Raw genomic sequence first — 16309 nt, 5'->3', positions numbered from 1 at the left:
TAAATTAAACAGTTAATACCTATGTACATACTTTATAAGTTAAACATTTTCAGATTTGGGCCTATTGTGGTTTGCTTTTTTGTTTTTCGTTTGAAGAAATCTCATTATAAATTCTTAAAACTATGATAAAATATTATTTTTAAAACAGTAAAATAATAAAATATTAGTCATTGGAATACAACAATAAAAAAGAGGGCATTTGGTATTTTAAAACAAGAATAGGTACCTAAAGAGAATAATTATTTTTAAAGTATTTAAATGACAATAGTTACAATTATTTTAAAACTTTAAAAGTGGGTATTTAAAATATCAAAAATATTTAAATACAAGTAATTGAATACTTAACAAGATTGGTTATAATATTATAACCTATTAAACCATAAAATTATATACAGTACAGGTAGAGGACTAGAAAAGGTATACCTATAGTAAAATAAAAATAAATTAACTGTTTTAAATTATTTATTAATTTATTTTATTGATGTAGACATATGAAATACATATTATATTGAATGAAATTCATAAATAACCAAAAGTAGGTCTACCGATCATAATAATATTTTCCAGCTTGTCCAACTTGAAGACTGTGATAAATATATTTTAAAAGCATTTATTTCACTGTATTACATTTACTTTTTGGTAAATTTATCGTGTTTAGCCAGAGTAAGTAATTTTGAGAATAAACTAAACACAGATTTATCGAGAAAGTGTTGTTCGAAGAGTGGTAAAAGCTAAAACGATTTGCGTCACGTGGAATATGTGTAGCCTATTTCGGTCGATTATTAAAAAAAAAAATAAATGTTAAATTAATAAAAACAGAAAATAATTGTTATTAAATGAATTAATATTGTTCTGAAGACGTAGTTGTAGCCCTTGACTCTTGCACAACATACACTTGTGAGCCTGGGTGTGATGTTGTCACGAAGCTTCTGTGCTTGGCGCGGATCAAAGATAAATTGCTTTCAGCAGCGTCGGCTCTGTCTTCGGCTGCTTCCAATTCTCGCTGGAATCGCCTTACCCGAGTGACGCTCTGGGTGCTCATACCTTCCTGTAGACGTTTAATTGAACCATGTTTTAGTAACGATTAAATAATAATAACCTAATGGCAACATTTACTACATGCGCGCGTATTTAAAAATTTCAAACCTGTTCTTGTAATTGCCTCTTGTAAATGTTGACCTTCTGGTTGACTTTGTCGAGAGCTTCTTGTAAGAGCTGCACGTTCTTGTGATCTTCTTCGCTTTGGATGACCAACTCCTTGAGAGAACGTTCCTTCTTGCGTAAAATCTTAACACTCTCGGCGTGACGACGTTTTTCTTCGTCGATTTCTAATTCCAAGTCACGAATCTGTTAAAAAAGAATGTTATAGTCCGTATAAGTAAAATAATTGATATTTACCTAATTGGTAATTATTAATTAAATGATCGTAATTTTACTCACTCTGGCTTCTAATTTGCTAATAATGCGTTTACCACCCACAATAGCGTTGGCTTCGACTTCTTCAAGACGAACAGAAATATTTTTGACTTCGATTTCCAATGACTTCTTAATAGCTTCGATTTTAATCACTCTCTCTTGTTCTTCGTGCAATACTTCTACAGTGTGTTTCAATTCAATTTGTACCCGTTGGTAACGTTCGTCTGATATCTTTAAATTAACGATAATAAATAAAAGTATGTAAAAAGTTACATTATAATTGGGATTTTAGTCAGAGAAAACTCACTCTCAATTCCTTAGATACTTCTTCGTAATCTGATGCCAATTGGTGTAGCTCTTGTTCAATCTTGGCTCTTGATGATGACAAGTTGACGTTGATAGTGGTCAATTCATTTACACGACTTTGTGATTCTTCATACATAACTTCGACAGCTCGTTTGTTACGCAATGTCTAAAATAAATATTAATTAAAGTTTTAAAGCTTTGCTTGTACGAATTCCGTTAAAAATTGTCGGCTGTATAATTTTTTTCAACTTACAGCATCGTAGTTTCCACGGAGTTCTTCCATTTCTCCAGTAAGAGATTGGATCTTGCGTTGAGCAATGGCCAATTGATCCAATGTAACAGCCAATTGACGTTGACCTTCATCGTAGTGAGCTTGCAATTCCTATTTAATAATGTAAATAATAATTAATATGAAAATTTCAGTTAAAAATAAAATTATTAAAATATTTGGAGAAGTATTATTTAAATTAGTTAAGTATTAAATAGCAAAATTTAATAATAACTCGTGTCAAATTGTACTATGAAATCAGTATAACCATTTTGATTAGTACAGGGCCGTATTTAGTAATTTGGTGTTCTAGGGTTACAGCTATTTCAGCCCTTCTTTTTTTATTTTTATTTCCTCATTGGCTAGTCAAAAAAAAAAATTTCTCATTGTTAGAGTCAGAAATACACTTATTTTTTATAATTCTTCGTCTTTGTTAATATATTGTGATAAGTTACAGTGCATATAAAAAATAATTTTAAAATTACTAGACACAGTATCAAAAAAAAAAAAAAAATTAAAAATTAAGATAATAATTATGCATTATTATTTTAATTTTTTTACTATTTTTTTCGTCACCTTTAAAAAGTAAGTACCCTGGATAATTATCTATTCGATTTACTTCCTAAATACGGCTCTAGGTTGGTATAAATATTGTGTGCTAATTGATAAATTTCTATTTAAAATATAAAATTATAAAACTTTGTGCCAGTAGTTATTGCAATCAGTATAAAATTATTAATTTAAATTAACAGTGAAAGTTGACGTTATATTATTAACAGGATTTATAAAGTTTTAATATTTTATTTAAAAAAAACAAAAATTACCGTTAAGTGGAGAGATTGCTTTTTGATAGTTTTTTGTAGCTCGATGTTATTTTTGTTGGCAACATCTAGAGACATTTCCAATTCAGTTATTTGTATATTCAGCTTCTTCTTAATTCTTGTTACTTCGGTTTTCAATTTAGTCTCAGCTTCAACTACACGAGCATTCAGTTGTTCAATTTCGATACTTGTTTGCTTGCTGAAAATAAATATTCAAATATATCATTAATACAATTAAAATTAAAAAAAAAAAATTATACAACAATAAGTTAAAATAAGTTGAATTTTTGTTGGCTGAATTTATACCTTCCATCTTCAAAATAATTAGAACTTTTAGCCTCGAACTTCCGGAGTTCATTTGAGATTTCAGTTAGGGGTTGTAACATTTTGGTTTCGTCCAAAGAGTTATATGTATGGGTTAAATCAAAAATGGTTTTTCTCTTAATTTTCATTTCACCTCTGTAGTTTTCTTTTGTCGATACCTTTGATAATATTAAATCTTCAGCAATATTCTTGTGTGCATTTCTCAGCAATGTAGTTTCGATGCTCTTAGCAGACCTACCCCGGAAGTTCTTGGACATTTTTTTGAAGATTGAACACAAATACAACGTTAATCTAAGAATGGGTTACGTTCACTGCCGATCGTCAATAATAACTGATTTATTTTTATGAATACTGGGCGATGTCGATCGGGTATATTTATAAAACAGATCGAAGGTCTTCAGACTTAGTCAATGTCGGTTTACACTAAAGCTTTTATTTAGCTTTTTTTTTTTTCCCATACAGACGTCATTGGCATGTTGAACGAGCATTCTTACACAATAAAATTCCAATAAAAACACTTAAAGATGTTTTTGTAGTATATTATCTTTAGTTTAATGTTATATATATTGAGTGATTACTTATAGAGTATCATGATATTTTTAGTTAATAAACGGTAGCTATAAAACTAAAATTTGTTTTAATTTAATTTATTAAATTAATTAAAATAAATCAATTTTATACCAATAATTTTAATTTATATACAATAGCTTAATTATTATATCCTTTTTTTAAAAAGATTTTTTTATCATAGTAATAATATACGACTTAAACTAGAAAATTATGGAACAATTGAATAAATATGATTATGATTATACCAGATATGGTTTAGTTCAATATTTCACAATTGAGAAATAGGTCAGTGTCACTTAAAGGCAATTAATTACCTTTGAGCCAAATATTATGATGTCAATAAAATAAACAATATAAATAAATCAAATCAGAAGACAAACATTTTTTTGATGATTGTAGATAATTTGTTATTTAAAATGAAAATAGTTCAATTGGCGTGAGCAACATATTATTACAAGTTTAATACGTATATTTCTGTTTAATATAAGAAAAATAGTGATATTTTCTTATTGCTCAATATAGATAAACGCCTTTATGCAAAATCATTATTAGTTATGTTCTGACCTTAAGAAATCACCAAGTTTTATTTTATCCTAAACATGTATTGATGTAATATGATATCTTTATATCACTTTGTTATTTTTTTAAATCAAAATTAATATTAAAAGTATGAAGATATTGTATGAATAGGAGGTAATTGACTTAAATAATAATATCATACTAAATCTTTAACAATGAGTTAAACGATTGCCTGAGATTTTATTTTCTTATAAAATAATTTTTCTATATTTAGTATAATGTTTGTGACTAAGTGTAATTAATTTATGAAATTACCTTCTAAAATTTTTCATAGTGGTAATTCAATAATATCAAAATATATTTGAAATTAGAATTTAGATTATGACACGTACTAAAATATTAGTATATGATCTTAGTATTACAAAACAAGATTTTACTTTTTAATGATTATGAACATTTTAATATAAGGTAAATACTAAATATACACTATTATATTTCCAAAGCATAGATATTGTTAACCAATATACACCTTTTCTGTTTAATATATTTTACTTTATCAATTAAAATATTAAAAGCAGTAAATTACAAAACTTCTAATGGTTTTTTTTTTTTTTTAATGTTTATATTTTTTATACTTTTGATATATGTATATTAAAAATTAAATACATTTATGACTCATATTATAATTTTGGAAGTTATTCAATTATTTGAATTAACGCCAAAATGTGTTTTTTTTTTTTTTTTAACAAAAAGTAGGTCAATACTTTATAAATAGGTATATATAATAATAATAAATAGATAGTTATAGTTACTTAATATTGTATTTAATAGTTATAAGTTTATATTAGTAAAAACTTGGTACTAAGTATTGGAAAAAATAATGACATTTTTATTTATTACTGTAGGTTTTAGATTATTGTTTTTTAAGTATCAGGTATATTATTATTTTGGCTAAACGTGATACATAATTTATTTAATTGATAAAAGAGTATAAGATATGATCAACAAATATTTAAACTAAATAAAAAAAATAATAGGTTAATTGTGTTGTATCTAGTGGTAATATAGCGTATCCAATGAGAGTAATTTGGTTGCTAAGATACTTAGTTTTAAATTTAAAATTGAAAGCTTCACTTCTATAATTCGTTATTTAAACTTTATTATCTAAAGCTACCCAGAGTGTGATTGGAAAATGGCATCATTGTCGATATAGTTAATGACCAAATAGTCGTTATATATTAACTGAAATTTAGATGGTAATTGAACTTTCAATTTTATTATGACCGTAATTATTTACTTGTCTATTGTGTTGCAATTTGGAAAAAACGGTTAAAATACTCTACCCCACAATTGATCATAATTATTAAAATAATATTTGTACTTTCATTTTCTTGTAATAAATTGCTAAATAAAGAATTATGTTAAAAAAGATATATATTTGTACTAACTACTAAGTATATGATTCAGATTTCTACAAAATATGTTATTATATTATTATATGTATGTATTTTTTTTTTTTATAAATAATTTAATGATTAACAATTACAACGGAGAGTGTGTTCTTCACTAAATAAATCCTGACTATGCGTCTGCTTAATGATAAAATATGCAACTTATCAATCTTGTTTAAGGTATCTAGTATTAACACATAAAATATTATTATGTAGGTACTCGTACCTTACTTTTTATTTAAATAAAATAAACATTTTTCATGCTTTTAAGGAATTATAATTTATTATATCGACGAAGGCGTTTTAAAATCTTTTAACATTTATAAATGTAGACTGACAAATAACATTTAATGTGAATGTTTAGTTTTGAAGGAATTTTTATTAATATTATATTATCAAGTATCTAAGACCATTGTCGATTATCAATCATTATAATAATATGATAGTACAATTTAATAAAATTAATGACCGTCAATAAGAATACAATGTTATGTAAATATAAAATGTTAAAGGACATAATACAATATAGTTTAGAAAATATAGTACCTAATTCTTATTCTATATTACTCTTAAGAGTTTCATAATACATCTAACTCTTAATAATTTGTATATAAATAAATCATATAAATTGATAATTCATATTTAATGGTAGGTACTAGACGAAATGAATGGAATTTTTTTTTAATTGTGGATTTGTGTAGGTACCCCCAATTAGTATGTTTCATTAAATGTTATTTAGTATTTATCAATGTAATTATGAGCTATAGTTAAACATTTTTGGTATGAAGAGGAATTTAAAAGTGTTGTATACAATTTTACACATATATTATATATATATATATGTACACAAACATTTAGCATCATATTATTATATTATTAAAGAGAAGAGCTGTCTCATACCTAAACATTATCTTTAAGATTTATTATTAAGTATATTTTGAAATATATAATACAATATTATCAATTATAAATATGTAATAAAAATATTATAAAAGTATACGTTTAAAGTAAAAATTACTGTAAAATTAAACTTCTCTTTTAATTACTTTCATAACGAAGTAAAATCAAGTAAATTTTTATTCAATTCACAATAAAATGTCGTAGTATTATACCATTATATATATTTATACGTTAACTATTTTAGTAGTAGATATTTGCCAAAATTTTGAATTCACCAATATAAAAAATGTTATAAAATTCACAATGATATTTAATAGTAATACATTATTAACTATTAGTATTATTATGTCTAATATTTATAATATTAATTATATCAATGATTGTATATTTGTATGTACTTTGACAAGTTCATTAGTTTAATTGTTTATTTAATTTAGAGTTTTATTTTTCATTAAAACGGTCATCAAACTTATCTGTATTTGTACGAATTTATAATTCATTAAACATTTATTACATTCTTAGTTTAATTCAACGTTTGTATATATTTTTTTTTTACTTCAACCTTTTCACGATTTTGCGTATGAATTATTATTTTTGTTTTTAGTAAAGTAGAAGTAAAAAATTATTTGTTCAAAAATGAGCCTTGTAATATCCATGGTTGAATTATCTATCTATTTCTAAATAATATTTTGCTTTGGATCTAATAAGAAAAAAAAAGTTGTTACATGTAAATAGTTTATATTGTTTTGACAAAAGTCTCATATTTTATAGTCTTGTAATAATTTATAAGTATTTGCTATATATTTTAATTTTATTATTACTGTTTTTAAATATCTAAATATAAGGTATTAAAAAATTATTTTTTACAAAAAAAATATTATTTAAATATTTTTCACAAGTCCCAATAAAAAACTGTATTATACATGAAAAATACTGTAAATAATTCGTTTGATATAAAGTTTAATTTGTAGCTAAACCTTCTGTGGTTAAGAAAATAAATGTTATTTGCAGATAAATAAATTTGGGTTAATATAAAGGATTACAAATTTAAACATTTTATCAATTCCATAAGAAACTATATAAGAGATTTTAAAGATTAATTTTATTACCTATCTATAATATTATATTTATATTTGATTTAAGTATTAAATACCTATATAGATATATTATTTTTAATAATATTTATTTTTTTATTAGGTAAATAATTATTGAACAAATTAATGTTGAAATTATTTATGATTCATTCTTTGATTTTAGAATATTTATACTCATAAAATAAATTAATAATTGATACATATAGTTATGTTAAATATTATATGATTATACATATATATTTATCTTATTATTTTACGTGTTGTATAACTATGATTTGTTTGAACTTTAAATAGTTTGTCATTTGAATATTATTGTTATTGTTTTGGTTATTTTGATAAACTTACTAGTCATTGAATTGATTTAATATATAAGTTTAAAAATCTTACCGAATAGATTCAATTTCTTCATCTTTTTCAGCTAAACGTTTTTCAGCTTCATGTCTGAATTGGGTAAGTTCAGCAGACAATCGGAAAGCTCTACCTTCCTCAGCTTTTCTTCCCTATAATACCAATATCGAATAACTTTTTTATAAAACCAACTTTTCAATATTTAAATGGAATACATACAGCTTCAGCTTCTTTGTAAGCAGCGCTAAGTTCATCGCGTTCATTCTCCAACCGTCTGAGTTCTAATTCTAACTCGTGTAATCTTCTGTTGTATTCAGAAATAGTGTTCTTAGCGTCGTGTAAATCATCTGGATTAAATTTTCAATTGTAAAATTAATTATATTATAATTTAAATATCTTTTAAAAATAATTTAACTATACCAGCCAATTTCTTATTTTCACGAGTAAGTTGATCTTTTTGTTCTCTGGTTTTGTCCAATTCGTGGGTTAATCTTTGAATTTCATTTTGTTTGTTTCTCAAGTCCCGTTGTCCTTGTTCGAACAATGCAGTGGTTTCATCAAGACGAGACTTCAAGTCAATGTTAACTCTTTCCAAATGCTCAACACGTTTTTGTAAATCTCTTGCAGTGTTGTTAGCCTAAGTACACAATATGTTATTATTTATTTAAATAAATTGTTTAAAATGTATAACAAAAATAAAAATAAACCTTTTCCAAATCAATAATAAGAACTTCAACTTCACTTTGAAGCCTAGACTTTTGTTTTTCCAAGTTGTTGACTTTAACCAAAAGTGTTTCTATGTGTTCCTCTTGTTCTTGGATACGTGCGGAGTATTTACGACTAGAAAAAAATTAACCCAAAACCAAATTTAAACTCGAAATTACTTATAAATATATTTTTTAAATTTTAATTACCGTAGCTCTTCAACTTCCTCGGCCCTAGCACTTGCTTCAGAATCGTATTTCGATTTCCATGCTTGAGATTCACCATTAGCCTTGATTAGTTGTCTCTCGAGGTCTAAACGAGCTTCAGATTCTTCTTCCAGTTGAACTCTTACTGATTCTAATTCAACTTCTACTGAATGTAAGTTGGATTCTAAAAGTGAGCGTCTCTGTAATATTATTAAAATGAGTACATTTTTTAATATATATTATTTAAATATTAAAAGTTTGCACATACTCTTTCATCTTCTTCTAGTCTCCTGCGAGCGTCTTCTAATTGTCCAGCAATTTGAGACTTAAGATATGTAGTGTTCTCAATTGATACTTTTAAATCTTGAACTTCTTTAACTAATTCAATATTTTCCTAAAATCATAAATGTATTTTAGTTTTGAAAAAAAATTATAATTGTTTATCTGTTCTAACCATTGACAAACGAGTCTTAATCGAAGTGATTTCTGTGACAGATCTTGTAATTTCTTCAATACGAATGTTAAGTTCATGAATAGTGATCTCTAGTTTTTCAATTGTCTTGATCGATGCATACTGAAATAATATTAAAAAATAATAAATGATTGATTTGTTTTAATTTAAATTTTGATTATTACTTTATCCTTGTTAGCATTTTCAATTTGTGCCAATAGCTCATAAACTTCTTGTTGGAATTTAGCCTTTTCTTTTTCGGTCCTGAAAATATAAATATTTATATAATACGCAAATACAATAAATTGGACCAATAAATGTGGGTTTCATTTACCTGGCTTTTGCTTTGGCAAGTTGGTCCAGCTGTTCTTGGAAGTCAGCGACGACTTCTTGATGCTTTTTACGCAAAAGATGAGCTGTCTCTTCAGATTCGATATGGACATCTTCCAACAGTTTACGGAGCTTAGTTAGTTCTGTGTCACGTTTCTTATTGATTTCAAACTGTTTATACATAAGCATATAAAAAAAAAAATAATTGTTAAAAAGTTATAGGTATTTTATTCTCATAAAATTTGATGAATTACTTGACTTTCGGCTCCACCTTCAGCTTCTTCCAAACGTTCAGTGAGAGATATTAATTGTACACTCACGTCAGCTTTTTCTCTTTCAATCTGAATAATAATAGTTCATATTTTACCAATATTAAAAACATATGACATAATAATTATATTACATACGTATTATTATTAGTATTGAATTAATAATACAGTTAGTTTTTTATTAGGCTGTTATCAGCAATGATTTATTTAATTAGGATATTTGGTTTTCATTTATAATATATTTCAGGTAGGTACTCGCCAAAATTCAAAAATAAACATTTAAGTTAGGTTAGGTGAATCAAACGTGTCGATTGACACATGTCAATGAAACCAGGCTAAATTCCGTTTATAAAAATATAACTAGATGGTCAGCTTAGTGGTCGTTCACACTTCATTCGTCCCGTTCGGCATAGCATCACTTTCTTTATACTTATTTTTAGAGTACCTTTCCAAAGCTTTGTGCCAAAGAAATTTAACTTGTAACGAATTAAAAAAAAAGCAATAGTGATTCTGGAAATTGTTTAAACATTATAATAATATACAATTATATTTATGAGTTATTATTTTAAATGTAAAGTGTGTAGTTGCGTACAGTTAAATTATTAACGTTTAAAAATGCAATTGTGTATAAAAAATTAATTATCATGTATATTTCCAAGAAAAAAGTGTATTCTATATATTATTATTAAAAATATAAAGAATTTTACGAATAATTCTATGTTTTACAACTTGTATGTATGCATAAAATTTTCTATTTAAAATAATATTTATTCAATAAAGTATATAATATTTTGCCCCACCGCTGTATCTAAAAGAAAAATTCAAGTACTTATATAAAAAGTGAAACGTTAATTTATTTTTACTCTTTATTAGTTTGGTCGTTTGGCGCGTTGTCATTAAAATTTTTTATTACATAAAATAGTCACCATACAAAAATTAATATTTATTTGTTATTATTATGAAAAAGGACGGACACAATACACATTTTGATAATAATCTAAAAGCTAATATATATGTATAACAGTATACGTTATAAAAATATCAATAAAATGATAAACATTTCACAAATTAACTGATTTAATCTCATATTTAAAGTAAAAGTTTAAAATAATAACATTTTGCTTTTGTAAATTTATAACTTTGAATAAATTCCATCGATGAACTATCAATATATTTACTAAATGTAACTAAAAGAATGTTCAAAATAATAACTTTAATAATTCACTTATACATTGTAATTATTATTATTTTAATAAATTTTATACCATCATTCATCCCCAATCTGTATTATTTAGGATATAGGACATATATATTATAATGATTAAATATTTTATTTTATGTTTAAAGTGTGAAATAAATTACTTAATATAGGCACATACTTTTTAGGAGCTATAGGTAAGCCAAACACAGAGAAAAGAATATGTTTTTATGGTTAAAGCAAATAATTCCTACCGCTTACTATTACGGTTATAAATAATGGCAATGGATTGCAGTTAGATAATTAGGTTGGTTCAAAATATATATAAAAATATAGATATTATCCACAGTGACAGTGCATACAATTTGTACTTAATCTTAACTTTAAAGTAAACATAAAAGAGTTCCTCATTACAAAATTATGACATTTCATAGAAAATTTTAAAAGATATGTTATACGTAAAAAATCAAATAAAACATCAATTGACTATGTTTCAAATTTCAATAAATAATATTTTAATAATTAAAATCATTATATTTTATTTAGAAGACTTGTACATATATTTTTAAACTTTATTTTGTTACCTTATTTTACAACCATATTTTTTGTATTTTTTATTTTAAAAATATTTTTGAAATTCAATTATTTAATGATAAGAATCTAAGAAAAAAATTTTTAACATTGACTTAAACTTATTTAGTATTTTATTATATGAATCGAAATTATAAACAATGGCGATAAATACAATACAATATTATTTATTTTATATAGGTATTCTATGCTATTTTTTATTATACCTATTTAAATAATGATAATTTTATTAATTATTATAGATATTAACTGAAAAAAAATCAACTTTGATTATTTATTTAATTGTTGTTCGTTAAAATAGAATATATAAATTATGATTATATAAAGTCTAATTTCATAATTACTGTAACTTGTAAGTATATTTATTGGGATTTTAATAAGTATTCTTTAAATCTAACTATTATAATAACTATAATGCTCCTTTAAATAATATTATTGTAATAAAAATATTTTATGAGTAATTTAAGTTTTGATGGTTAGTTTTTTTTATTTGATGTATTTAATTTTGGCTTTTTTATTCAATAATTTGATATTTTAATATTTTTAACAGTTTTAAAATGTTTAAATATTTGATATTTTTTTATTATTGAATAATATATATTATATACAGTAAATAGAAGTCGTCGCTTATTTAGGACAAATCGTATAGTGATTTACAATTTATTAATATATATATAATAAAAAGTAACGAATTAAAACAAAATTAAGCGAAATCTGCATCAAGTGGCAGATTTATAGATTAATGTGTTTGTTTTAGTCCTACGAATTGTGTTGAGAGTCTAGATTGTTAGATTTAATTTAATAATGATTAATGTTTATCAACAAACTGTGGGATTGATATCTAATTATTATTGAAAATATCCTTTTGAGTAAGGTATATACAGCCAGGGTTTTATATTTAGGCATATTGAATTATTGAATGTAAGTTTATAAAATAATATTATTGGAAATTATTATGCTTAAAAACATTAATTAGATTTATAATTAGATTGTTTTTTTTTTAGAATTGTGTGTAAAGTAATATTTAGGCATTTCACGGTGGCTTAAATTTATGTTATGTAATTACTGTTGCCAGAATTCGAAGATCTGTTAATATTTCTCAGCATTTTTATACTTGGTCATTTGCCATAGCGAACGGTGGGAAAATAGATTTGAACTGTCTCATAATTCTGGCAGCTATAAAGAAAAGTACTTCTTCACCCTGCCGCCGTTGACTATGGTAATTAAGCTGTCCTACTGTTATTTATAACACAGTGTTGACTTATTTAAAGGAATGCGTGTATTTCACTCTTTGGATTATACATATTTTTGGATCCAATTACGATTAGTAACTATAGCAAAATCGAAATTATGTTCTTCAATAATTTTAAATAATAACGAAAATCATGAAATCTATAAAACCTAAGTTTACAGAAAATGTGAACTTTGACTATAAATATTATTAGTTGATTTTTTCTCATAAATTAAATATTCTTTAACACAGTTAAGTAGTTGATTTCTAAATATTTTAAACAATGCTCATTTAAAAACTTTATTTAGTAGATTACATAATATACATTTTTGATAAATTTGTTTCCTGATAGTAATTATTTATGTTGTATAAAAAGAAAAAAAATATAAAATAAAATCTTTAATTTAAGCATTATAAATTGTATTTTAACATGAATATATAATAAATAATTAAAAATAAAACAAAGTCTTTGTAATGGTTAAATAGTTTATGGCACTCTGTTCTGTCAATACCATATTATGTACTTACACGTTGTCGGAGTTCGCGTTCCGATTCTAAGTCTTCTTGCAAAAGTCTGATCTTATCCTAAAGGGAAAAACAAACGCAGGATTTGGTTAATCAAATCAAAACATTCAGTATATTTAATTGTTTATATATTGTAAGGGCTAAGGAGGGTGGGCGGCGTCACACCGTGCTTCCTTCAGACTGTCAAGAAGAAGAAACCTCTCTTCACCTACCTCCAAAAAGCTATTAATTTCTATTCCATGTTTCTCAAATCTGTGAATAAAACATTTAATAGTCTCAATTGACTATTATGTACAACATTCGTTCTTCTTCTGGCAGCTGAAGATGGATTAATATATACCTGGAAAATGTGATGTATTCTATTTTTATGGTACCTAAACATTGTGAGTTTTGATTTTGGAAAATTATAACTGGATATTTCATAGCTCTATAATAGTTTAGTATACAAATTATTTAATTTTCACTTACTTCAAGCCGAGATAAAGCGCTGAGGTCGTGGGAATAGTCGATATTTATATCAGCATTTCCGCCTCCTACAGAGCGATAACTGTATGTTTTGGTCGTCTTGGATGAAGACATGTCTGCACTAATTAAAACGAACTTATTATTTTTTTCAGTATCACTAGAACTTTGAAATCGCACTTAAGGTTGAAACCAGAAAAATGTGACTATTTTTAGACAACCCAAGCGCTGAGGACGGACCGAGCTGAGCTGTCGTACTTAACTGAAGGCTGAGCGTCTGACTAGTACTAGCCCCCGTTTTGACGCCCACTCACAAGCTACTCCCTCCACATAATCGTTGTTTACTTCGAGGGCTGGAGAGTAACGAACTTGAATATTTGAGGTCGGCGTTTTGTGTCCTTGAAAGGAATAGTTAAAATTGTATTGGCCTTTAAATACCGAAAAAAATCAATCATGTTGATAGTTACTATACTGGATATTATTAATATTATTATTTATGTGTTTATTAATAAATTTACTTATTTAAACTATTTCAATTATTTTATTTTATTTTTAAAATTTAAAATATTTAGCAAATTAAAAATAGTTTACATATATAGCCACATAGTTGCATCCTTGGTCCTCGATACATAGGTATACACTAAGCAGGATATTAAGGGGATATAAACGGTAAAAATTTATATAATTTATAAGGGGAGAATAGTAAATTAAGTTTAATTTCCAATTTATTAATAATTATATGATATCTTATAGTATACAAATAGAAAAAAATACTAATAAAGTAAAAAGTTACTTCAGAAATGAGTGGGTAACTGTACTGTAATAAACATTTATATAATAGAAAGCAATGGGTTTTAAATAATAAATCATTGTAGTAAAAATATACATAATTAACAATACTCAGTTAAGATTGAATTAAAATAATAATAATTTATTTTTATTGAAAAATATAAAGCAAACCATTTTTATTTTTGAAAAATTGCATTTATTATTCTTATTTTAATCAATAACTGTTAATTAATTTTTTTTTGAAAATCGTTTTTTATAAAAAAATTCAAATATGTTTTGTGAAGTACATAGATTGAAATTTAAACACATCAGTACACTATTATATTTAGTAAAGTAATTTTTGGAAATTCAAAATATGTTCAATTATCTTCTTATACTGTTTTTTAAACTTCCATATTAATTTAATCCTTTTTAATTATAAGAAAAACCAAATTTCTAGAAGGTTAGTAGTTTCAATAGAATTTTTATATTTATAATAATTAATTAAAATAAAGTTATAAAAATATTGTTTTAAAATCACTTTTTAGGCTATTAATAAATAATTTATTCAATATATATATTTTTTATCTATGTTTATAAGTAAATTTAATTCGTAGACATGTATTTAAAAACTAATATGTAAAATCTATTTCATGAATTTTACCTATTGTTTTCTAGATTGCATTAAAATAAGATTAAGTTTCTTAAAATATTTAAATATTGTAAGTTAAATATAAAATACAAACCTCTTAGAAATTTTAGAGGGTTGACCTAGTTTTTATGATTTATTATGAAGTTTTTTTTAACATGTCTTTAGTTCTTCATAAACAATTTAAAACTTGGAAAATTACATAGTTAATGACAGGGAAACTGTTACTTTTGAATAATATTTAATATAAGTAATGATATTATTATTACTATTGACTACATTAACTAAGTATAACTCTTGTCAAGATGACTCATATAAAAATTAAAAATGTTTCATCTATGTGAGGTCTAGTCACTTTGTATGCAGATTTAATATTTAACTTTAGAACAATCATATTTAATGTTAATAATATTCTTAAGTTGGATAAACTAATTTTATATTTTTAATTAAAATATTAAAAAATTTCCTTATTAAATTATATAAGTATTATAAATAAGTTGTCATAAACGTACTCGACCAGTTTGTCCCTAATCGTTCGCCATCTATGTAGGTCTTGTATATTATATTGTGTTTACAACATCATATGTATTCTCTCGCGTTCACGCATATTTGTATGCATTATGCACTTTAAAACTTACAGAATTAAGCGAATATTTTGTATAAATTAATAATATATTTTTCAATTCAAATTAACTATATTTATAATTAATGCTAGAAATCGAGCTATCTTAGAATTTTAAGTGTCTATTACTTAATTTTAAACAAATGGATAAAAAAAAATGTGACTCTCTAAACAGCTAGTGTTGATTTAAAAAAATATAACAATATGATATTTATTCACGGGGAAAATTACAGTATATATTTTATATATTTTAAATAGTTGTATTTATATATGTAAGTATGATTA

The 16309-nt window shown here is 24.5% G+C and overlaps 1 protein-coding gene across 1 annotated transcript; it reads right to left on the bottom strand.

Moving 5' to 3' along the window:
- Positions 1–594: 594 nt before the first annotated feature.
- LOC112592950 (paramyosin, long form) lies at positions 595–14262 on the bottom strand. Its single transcript, XM_025337123.1, has 18 exons — positions 13992–14262; positions 13527–13583; positions 9964–10050; positions 9714–9880; positions 9565–9643; positions 9383–9502; positions 9197–9322; positions 8932–9128; positions 8725–8857; positions 8438–8654; positions 8237–8364; positions 8057–8169; positions 2815–3010; positions 1976–2104; positions 1724–1888; positions 1441–1647; positions 1147–1347; positions 595–1048 (listed from the first exon to the last, which is right to left on the bottom strand). Exons 1-18 carry the CDS (start codon positions 14100–14102, stop codon positions 842–844), a joined length of 2640 nt encoding a protein of 879 aa, XP_025192908.1. The 5' UTR covers positions 14103–14262; the 3' UTR covers positions 595–841.
- Positions 14263–16309: the final 2047 nt, after the last annotated feature.

The sequence above is a fragment of the Melanaphis sacchari genome, unplaced genomic scaffold (assembly GCF_002803265.2).
Source record: "Melanaphis sacchari strain LSU unplaced genomic scaffold, SCAv2.0 Contig19_pilon_pilon, whole genome shotgun sequence".
Lineage (NCBI taxonomy): Eukaryota > Metazoa > Arthropoda > Insecta > Hemiptera > Aphididae > Melanaphis > Melanaphis sacchari.
The sequence above is the reverse complement of the archived record's forward strand: the minus strand, read 5'-3'. Positions and strand labels throughout refer to the sequence as shown.